The 10,295-nt window shown below is 45.3% G+C and overlaps 1 protein-coding gene across 1 annotated transcript; it reads left to right on the top strand.

Annotated features, from left to right (window-relative positions):
- Nucleotides 1–216: 216 nt before the first annotated feature.
- cspg5b (chondroitin sulfate proteoglycan 5b) lies at nucleotides 217–9,888 on the top strand (the record flags this gene model as incomplete). The annotated part of the gene is made up of 5 exons (XM_079175500.1): nucleotides 217–298; nucleotides 4,773–5,547; nucleotides 6,499–6,687; nucleotides 7,151–7,313; nucleotides 9,694–9,888. 5 exons carry the CDS (start codon nucleotides 217–219, stop codon nucleotides 9,886–9,888), a joined length of 1,404 nt encoding a protein of 467 aa, XP_079031626.1.
- Nucleotides 9,889–10,295: the final 407 nt, after the last annotated feature.

Here is a 10,295-nt window from a genome sequence, read left to right as displayed (position 1 = left end):
ACACACACACACAGGCACAGACACACACAAACACAGCTGCTGTGAGGGAGGCCAACCGTTGGGGAGGTTAACGGAGAAATGGCGAAAACGGGTAAAATCTGAACTTTGGAGGTTTCGCTGTGAGGATTATCGGCGCAGCCCCGCGCAATCTGACCGGTATAACGAGGAACGGGATCACAGATTGCACCAGTGAATCAAAAAGAGAAAGCCAACAGTATGGCGCGCGGTGACAGTCGTTTGGTCACCTGGCAGGTGCTCCTGACCATCTCAATGGTCATCATCCCCCTGTCTGCTCACGGTAAGTCCACTGCACTAACGGAGTCCCACCCTGGCCGTGCGTTTGTGTAAGCAAGCGCGCACGTGCGTGATTCAAATCACACCTGCATTGTCATATATGGAAAATGACAACTGTCCATTTAATTATGCATATGGGGATGCAATAGCCACTTAAAATGTGTGCATTGGTGGATAATGGGCTCGCTATTCAATCATATTTTCATTGTCATCACTGTCTTTGTAGCACGCCGGGTATTGATGGGCTGGTTTTGAATTATGTGATGTATGGACACGGTAGTTTATTTTAACTGCATTGCTAATCAATTGCAGTTGGCTATTAATAATGTCACTGGGCTCATTTTGTTGCTTTACAATAGCATTCAAAAGACTGTCAACCAATCCCTAGGGTGTGCTGACAAATCCAACTGTATGATTTGATATTTTCTGCCCACATATTTCCTGTCATGGTGAGAGCGGCTGTATTGATAGTTAATGACACTTGAACCACAGGCTGTGGCCATGATCCATTCAAGCTCATGCCCATGGAGAAAATAAAACCTCACCCTCCTGTGGACTATTAGATACAAAGGTAACTGACTTGTTGTAAATGTTAGGCTAAGATCTAGAAAGGAACATCTGTATAAAGAAGAACGACAGGACTGTGGTTGATCAGAGAGAGAGAGATTTGACAGTTCAGTAGGCTACTGCAGCTTCGACTCGCAGCGGCTGTGCGTGGCCCAGACAAAGGCGGGATTAGGTGCACCGCGGCCCGGCTACAGGAGGCATATTCACGTAGCTGAAATGGTTGAATTCCTCCAGACATTCCCGAGACAACCGGGCCCGCTACCCCCTCCGCCTTCTCATTTACTGTCCATCCCTTGAGATACGGGGGCAGGCAGTGTGGAAACGAAAACCTGACACAACCAGTCTCTGCTGTGTTTCGCACACGTACACACGCGCGCTCACGCGCAGAAAATATAGTGGAAAAGTGGCAATTCTGGGAAATGAAGAAAATATCGCTACCGCCGCTGCCCAGCAACAGGGTGGATCGTGCACGCGGAGGGTCGCCGGGGTTCACTTGGGCACGCGCTCCCACTGTAGCGCCCCTTCCCCCCCCCCCTCGCCGAATCTCGCGCCCTCAATGTGTAACCAGGCGTAAATACTGTGACATATTGACCGGTAAAAATACGCCAGTCGTCCTGTCTGTCATGCTTTGAATCCCAGAGACCACGTGGCTGCATATGTGTTTCATTAAATAGTATTTCCTTTTCTGACCATCTGGGTTGAATATGGAGAGAAATGTCAGAAGATGTTTGCTTTTTTCTCCATGACCCTTAAACAGAATGGACCAACCAAGAAAAGTAAACCACAACACCGACAATGGAACATGTATCCTTAAATACATAAAGGCTTATTTCAAGTTGCCAGTTATCCTCCTAGATTTTTCAATTCATTGTTTTGCTTATAAAATACCAGAACATTGGGTAAATGGCCATCAAAATTGTTAAAGCCCGAGGAGGATGAAAAAAAGCAGAAAAATCAGCTCTTAATCAGGTAATTAATTAATAAAAATGAACTAATCATTTCAGCTCTCAGTAAAACCAATAAGCTTTTACACAAAAACATACAGAAACAGACTGTCCTCGATAGCCACGTAATATGGATATAATCCAGAGTGCATACTGTGAGGTCCATCTGCCCTGCAGCCCCAGAAAGCTCAGGATAAGTCACAATAGATCAGATCATCAGCATCTCCCTGACTCCTTTTCATTCGCACACACACACACACACACACACACACACACACACACACACACACACACACACACACACACACACACACACACACACACACACACACACACACACACACAGAAGGTGAGGAATGGCATGGATATAATGGGCGGATGTTGCAGGTTGACCAATCATTGTTGGTGGTAAATTAGATTACATGTTGTAGTTGTGCCTCGTGTATTAACTGGGACCTTAACCCGAGTGCTGACTGAATATGGTGGTTTTAGTACAAACAGTGTGTGGATGTGCATTGTCACAAAGTAGGAGTTGTGTCTCCATCAAACAACGGCGTGTAGGACACTCATCCATGATTCCAACTGCGTCTTGCTGGTTCGGTGAAAAGGCTGATGGGAATCTAGCCAATCACAGTGACTTCAGGTATAACACATCAACTTGGTGACATGCTGCGCGTGATGCCAGAGGTGAAGAGCTGTTTTCACACCATTTCGAAGACGGAAATTGCTTAGCAGGCGAGTGTGCGTTCAATATGCTCGTCTTGCCCTTGTAATCTCTTCATGTTCCCTTTTGCTCTTGTAATCTTGTAAAAGACTGCCAGCTGCTAACAGGATGCTGCATCTAAGTCTCAACAGGGAACAAATTGGCACAGTGAACCTTTAAATGAAATTCGAATCAGTTGTAATCAGTTTGAACTGGCGGAGCATGTCTATCTGGTTCACAAACTGTGAAGCATTCAAGTTCATTCCACCTCGGTTTTCCCAGAGATGGAGTTGGCATAACACTTACTGCCTGGCTGGCTGATTGATTGAAAAACAAGAGAGAGCGAGAGCATGAACACTGGATTCTCTGTTTCCACTGCAACTCCCTCGCTCCGCTCTTCCTTTCAACATGGCACCTCTTTACATCTCACCATGGCAACTGCAGTGTGTGTATGTGTGTGTGTGTGTGTCTGTGTGAGGTGAATCTCATGGTTCCTCAGCCACCACTAGTCTTCGTGACTCGAGGCACGTTCAGATGGTTTTAGTATTAGCTCTGAATGAAGTGCCAGACACTGAGAGCAGTGATCTCATTGGACACAGTGATTTCAGGGTGGCAGTGGGAGAGAAGTCTTCCAGCCAAGTATTTTTCTACGCTTTGGCTGTTTGTGCAGATGTACCAGGCCAGTGGAAAAGTGTGAAGAAGTGGCTTTGTGAAATTCTGTCAAGTACAGGGACTTCATTCCTTCTTTCTTTCTTTCTTTCTTTCTTTCTTTCTTGTCCCCTAAAAAAGGCAGGGAACCAGCTTTGTCCAAAAGTAACAAAATCCACTTTCCAGAACCTCGAGTGTAATTCAGAAATGAGCTTTAGAGGTGCTGGGTTTTATTACTTTTTGACACGGTCCGACTAGCTGTTTCTCCCAGTTTCCAGTCTTTGTGCTAAGCTGCGCTAACTGGCTGCTGCTGGTTTCTTCACATTTTCTTCACTTGATTGGAGTCAAATTATGTTTAAACTGAGCTGAAGTATTTGGTCATTTAAAAGAGTTGTGTGGGTTTGAACAACGGTTGCACAGAATGAGTTTGTAATGAATGGCCCATCGGTGAGCTGCTGTATGTTAAACAGTTTTAAGACCTCCCTGTCCTCTGTCTGTGTCTCTTCCTCTTTGAGTGTGCAGCTTTCACACAATATTGCCAAGTGCAGGAGAAGTGTCTTACCAGTCAGCCTCTAACCTATTGCTCTAAATCCTAATCTAATCCTCACCCAGTCTCGGTCACCAGGGCATTGGTCAGTCACTCAATGTGCTTAATCCTACATCACTGCAGTCCGATTACACGACCGTCTTCAGCTCTTGTTCTGATTTCCTCGACAATTAATCACTTAGCTCTTAAACCACAGCAGGTTTTTTGCTGAGCCGCACTTTTCAACAAATCAGATCTCTGATGAAAACACATTTTGTGCATATTGCATATTTTTACTGTATATTGTGTGTTGTCAAATTCAGCTGAATCTACGGTGAAGGATATTGTGACTTAAAAGTATTAAAAGTAGCCTGATACAGCCTGAAGGCATCTCTAGTATAACTGTAGGGATCCATTTGAATTATTTATGTCTCATCCTTGGGCCACAATCTTTAGCAAACACAACACAGTCAGTGCCTTGGGATTAGCTCCAATTAAAAAAAAGAACAGTCTATATATATACACACACACACACACACACACACACACACACACACATGTATGTGTATGTAAGCCTTTGTCTATAATTTTGTCATCCACATTAAGATTATATAACACAGAATAACAAACTTGACAAACTCCCACAGAGCTCTAACATTAACGCAGTGTTGAAAATAATATGTTAAAAAGGGAGTCAATCGATTATTTACACATCAAAGTCAGTTGAGCTGTAATGTGGATTACTACTGAAAAGCCTGTGTTATAAACTGGTTCGACATTTTGGGAAATTACGCGTCTTTTTGTGAGTTAGATGAGAAGATTAATACCACTGTCATCGTTGTATCAATGTTCTCATCTACTGTATATTCCAAAATGTCACAGCATTACTTTAAATAGATTGTGTAAGCCAAGTAGATAGGGTCTGATAAAAAAGACACAATTAAGATGAATTATAGGAAGCGTGTTTTTGCAGCTTGACCCATAGTTGAGATTTCAGCCTTTGTTTGGGACAATTTGTTTAATCTGACTCTTGTGAGTCCCTCAACTTTATGGAATTGCTTCTTTAATGCCTTTTTTTTCTGACTGACAGGGAGGCATTCACTGGTCAGGCATCATCATCACCACCACAACCAATCATCTTTGAACAAGGAGGTCCCGAACACCAGGATGGTGCTCAGCGATGACTCGGCTGAGCTGGACCACCTGATTGGAGCAGGGCTCGGGGCCAAACTCCCTCTCAGCTCAACCAGACATCACCAGTCTCACAAACACGGCCACCTCGACGTTGAAGAGGAGGACTCACCTGTGGGGGAGGAGCTCACTGCCGGAGGGGCGGGTCCAGACCAGCCCGGAAACCCCATGTCCGATGACGTCATCACCGTGGAGTTTCACAGCCCTGCGCCGGATATTGTGCCCTCTGATGTTGCTCTGGATTGGGCCAAAGCCCCCAAAGCCCAGAAGCAAAAAGCAGGAGACCCAACTGCGTGGACGCTTTCTGACTTTTACGACTACCTGTCCCCCGATGACGACCTCTCTGCACTAGACACGACTCCAGAACCTGAGCCCACGCCTTCACCCCCGCCTGAAATGGAGGACGAGAATCCACTCCTGGCTGGTTCTCCTGCTGTTCCTGACAACGTGAGGCCTAGCACGAAGAGCGGGCCCACCTTACCAGCTACTCCCATGCCCGGGAAGGACAAAAGTGATGGGTTAGGCTTGGGTGGCGCCATGGGGGCCGACGGCTGCAGACTGGGCTTTGTGCGCTCTGGACCTGGGGTTTGTGTGTCTGAGTGTGACATCAAACCCAATTTCTGCTTCAATGGAGGAGTGTGCACCGTGGTGGCAGGAATGGGAGCCTTCTGCAGGTGAGAAAAACACAAAAAATGTGTTAATTTCACCAGCTGTTTTATTTGTACTGCATGTACCGTACAGTATGTGAGTGGCAGCAGGGGTGTTTGGAGGGGGATTGTTAGGCTAAAAAACATTCCCCTTTTTAATTGTCTTGTTGATTTCCAATATGTTCCCTTTCCAACACAAAAGAAAAGATTTAGGACACTTCAGACAAGCGTACAGACACCGAAAACACAGACGTGCACATAGAAGGTTGGCTTAATGTGTCGTTAGGGTTCGAGAAGATCACAGCAGGGTCGCCAAAGGATTAGCTCAGTTTTGAAGGCGTGGGGTAAAGAGTGTGTGTGTTGACAGCTGATGTAGACACACATATAAAGTATAAGGACAATACAGTAAGGTCAGGGAGGCACACACACACACACACACACACACTCCTTGTGCACATGCACACACATTCACAGACACACACTCGAGCACGTACACCACGCCTCGATAGCACCATCTGTTCTATCCAGTAGACTCTGTGTAAGCTTGTAGGTAGACTGTTGCTCATCTCAAATACCTGCTGAGTAACAGCGCACACACACGTTTACTCACACTCACTCGTGCACGCACACTTCAAACACACGCTCAAACACTCAATAAGGAAAAGACACACACACACACACACACACACACACATGCACGCACGTATGCCGATCCTTTGATCTCATTAAGGGCTAGGCTGCAGGCCGAATCCCTGCTTTGCTGGACAGACCTCAGGACACTATGTCATCAGCTCTTAGTACCATTTTACACTCTTTACTCAGACTTACATGCTGTGGCTATACATATAGTAAATACGATAGTGCAGTGGGTTTTTTACACAGCAGGTAAGCAGAGAAGAAGTTATTTAGTGACGTTTTTCTGATCGTTTCATGAATCAAAAAGGCCAATGTTGCCCCTTTGTGTCGCTTCACATCCAGGTGCAATGTGCAGGACTACATCTGGAACAAAGGCATGCGCTGTGATTGGGCGGTCACAGAGTTCCAGGTGATGTGTGCGGTGGTGGGCGTGGCCTCCCTGGTGGTCATCTTCCTTTTCATGATCATCGTATTCTTTGCCAAGAGGCTGCACCGCCTCAAGAATGACAACAAGCGCCTGCGCAAACGCAGGTGTGTGTGTGTGTATGTATGTGACAATGTAAAATCATGTGTTGTGAGAGAGGTGGCTGTGAATCAGTCTAATTCCTGTAAGGCCTTACAACCTGAGAAAGAATGTTGAACTCAAATGATAAAGAGGGCATAGGAACAGTAAAGGAGGAGAGAGGTGAGAATGGAGTTAAATGGAGATGAAGTCAACTGTCGATAAGCAGTGAACAGTGAGAGAAATCAATCTAATCCATCAAATTAGATTTTGTAGTCACCAGCTGCAATGTAGTCTTTAGAGTGGATCTAATCCTCTTTGGTACCCACTGAATTATTTAAGTTCTTAGAACGAGACGATATATTTTTGTGAACGACCAGAGGATTTAACCCCAGTTTCAAACTGTGCAGAGCAACGTAGGAAAATATGAACCCACAAATATAAACTGCAAATATTTCTGACCCAAACATCTCTGTCTTTGCCGTCCTGCAGTAAGTACCGCCAACAGAGCAGCGAGCCACAGACAGACGGCCTCTCCGTTTCCACAATGGCCGACGGCTCGCAGCCAAACGTAAGGAAACTGTGCGACACCCCTCCGATCGCTCCCCAAGCTCACACTCACAACCTGGCGTACTATGACAACATTATCTGTCAGGTACGCCCCAACTCTCCTCATGTTTATTCTGCTTTTTTTTCTCCTTCCATTCAACGTCTTTGTTCATCATCTTCGTCTAACTTTTCAGTCCCGTCATCTGCATCTACGGTTTATTTCCTGTTTGTCCGTCTGTTGTATTCTCCATCTGTATTCCTCTTTGTTCATGACGTCCACTCCTATGTTGGCAGCTGACATAGTGATTCAATTTCTGTCTTTCTGTCTCTATGCATGGCCATCTATCAGTTCCTACCCACAGTACTCAAACCAACGAACTCGTAGTGTTGTGCACACATCTTTGTAAAGTGCCCTGTTAAATGGGATTTCCACCAACAATTTCAACTGCATAGTATGTGTGTGTTTAATGCTATCCCCCATCAGAGGCCACCAACAACCAGCTACACCTGGGAATATAAACCCAGAAACTCTTATAATCACTTCCAGGTAAGCACAGCGGAAACGTCCACATTGCGCTACAGCAATTTCCCCTTCCTGGCTTTGCTTTGAACCCACTGTGCAACTGCTAGACACCAGATTCGGCCCTCCATTTACCGCAGACCTCACTTCCACAAAACTCTTTCGGGCATCTCATCTTGTATCAGCTGCATTCCAGGTACACTGTAGAAATGATTAATCACCTCCTCGCAAGGGTTTCCTGCAATAGTGTGTGATTAAATAGCTAGTTCCCACATGTTCTGCCTCTGTGCCTTCACAGCTTCCTGGGAAGCTTTTATGAAAAAAGCTGGGCCTCCATTTTGTTTTAACTGCAGGCTTCACTCTTGTCCCGATTAAGTTCAGACAGCCATTTTAGGGTCCCTGTGTTGCAGGTTTCCCCTTTTCTTCTGCCAAAGGTTGTGCATGTAGTGCTTCTATAACGTGAGTTACATAGAGGCATGTGTGTGTGTCTGTGAATATGAATACATACGCATTGATGCACTCATTTCTATCCATGTTTGTGTGTTCGTGGGGTTTTGTGCCCCTGCTGTGGTATTCAACAATCACTTAGTAACCCAACTGGGTTACTAAGCCAACACAGTTTATAGGGTTACTGATGCATGCTTAAATTCTCAATCTCAATAAACATTGGCAAATCGTCTTAACAGAGGCAGATATAAACAAGAGATTAACCACAAATAGCATATAATGTCAGAACAGAAAAAAGCCATTTAGCTCCCAGAGCTTTACGCTTTGTGAACTTGTTGTCTGTGGTGTGAGCGGCCGTTTAGCGAGTTTTGTCCAGCGGTAGCCAGTGTGACCGATCGATGGTGCCCTACTTACTGTCTGCTGTTCCTGTGACCTTCAGATGTCTGTGACATGCCAATCAATCGATGGGCTTGGTCATTTACAAGCTGACACATGCAGACGTACACAATGGTTCTGTAGTTATAGGCAAACACAGCTCTTATGCTTATTGCCTGCAAACACAAAGCACAGACAGATCTTCAAAAGCGTATATTAATTTGCAGTCCATTAGCAATACCTGGCTGGGCTAAATGAAGTGCACAAATTGTGTCTTGCTTTTTTAATAATAACTCTGCTCTCAGAGCTCCGCTGGCATTTAAGTGCAGTGGTTATAGATGTGTGTCTGTGACTTCTGGGTGCTCTAAATGTCAGGTCTAGAGGTTAAAAAACCCCTGCAGACACTTGGTCTGCAATGCAGTTTTTTTAAATGTCAGAGGTCCGATTGGTATTTTTTTTTTGTTAACGCTGAGGCCTGATTGGTTGATTAAATAAAAGTCTAAGCATACAGGTGCAGTATCAGCCCATACAGTGACCCGTATCAGCTCAACAATTATCATCTCTAGCATAAGGAACCCAGCATGACCCGCGCCTCTGGGATGTCCTTGTCATTTATATTTCTATTATCAGGGAAGGGTGCAGAGTGCAGACTCCCATGTCCTTCCTTCAATACACATGCTGTAGCCAGCCTCTTCTTTTCACCCTTTGACCATGGGGGCTTACCTTTGAGGGTGTAATGCACCACAGACGTCCATGCAATTATTCTATTTTGTGCAAGTTTTGTTGGAACTACAACTAGAGTGGTTTCCTGTTAAATTATTTCCTAGTCCAGTGAATTGGACATGTCAAAACATTTTACCCCATCCATTTAAAAGATGTGTAATACACATTTCATATACAAGAGATTATACAAAAAGGAATCATGGTGGGAAAGCTATTAAGTCTTCAAGAGACACATGTAGAAAAGCATTTCAGGCGTCGCACAGACTCCCACAGGTGCACGCACACCAACACAAGGAGCTGACGCACTTTGCAGAACATCTACTTCCCTATGTCCTATGTGTCCTGCGTGTGTGTGTATTCAGGTGCGTTTGCACATGCCAGTGCGAGGTATGTATAACAAAGTATTAAACTCTCCTCACAGGATGACCCTCAGAAGCAGGAATACCCAGCAAAGTCCTCACAAGCCAAGGAGGAGGGGTCAATGAATATCCTCAACTCTCATTCCCCCAAACACGAGAACAACCGTCCAACCTCTGTCGTCCCCGACCAGGCCCACACCCCCAACAACACCGAGGAAAATGCCGAGGTAAACTCGCTCCAAAACAACCTGGTATAATATCAGCATACGTCAAACTGTGCTGCTGGAGAATCAGACCAAAATATTAAAACGAGCACACAAACTAAAGCAAATTGTTATATATTGTTGCAAAGTGCATACCGTGTATTTTTAAACAGTCCAATCAGGCCATAATGTCAAAAGCAAGCACAACATGAATTTAAGGATACAACTTGAGAAGCACAATAGTCCTGTTTACATGGCTGCCATGCCGATGCCGATCAGATAGTGGCGCCTCCTTTCTTCGCTTCTATCGCCTCTTAAGCTGGACTAAAATCTCTGGCTTGGACCAACTAATGACTTACTTTCCTCTCTACTGATGCCCTGCCTTGGTCTTCGGCCAATGAACTCTCGCTCCTTCATTGTCTCCTCTCCTGACCCCCCCCCCCCCCCCCCCACCTCTACCT

The sequence above is a fragment of the Pholis gunnellus genome (genome assembly GCF_910591455.1).
Source record: "Pholis gunnellus genome assembly, chromosome: 16".
Lineage (NCBI taxonomy): Eukaryota > Metazoa > Chordata > Actinopteri > Perciformes > Pholidae > Pholis > Pholis gunnellus.
This window is presented reverse-complemented; position numbering and strand designations above follow the sequence as displayed.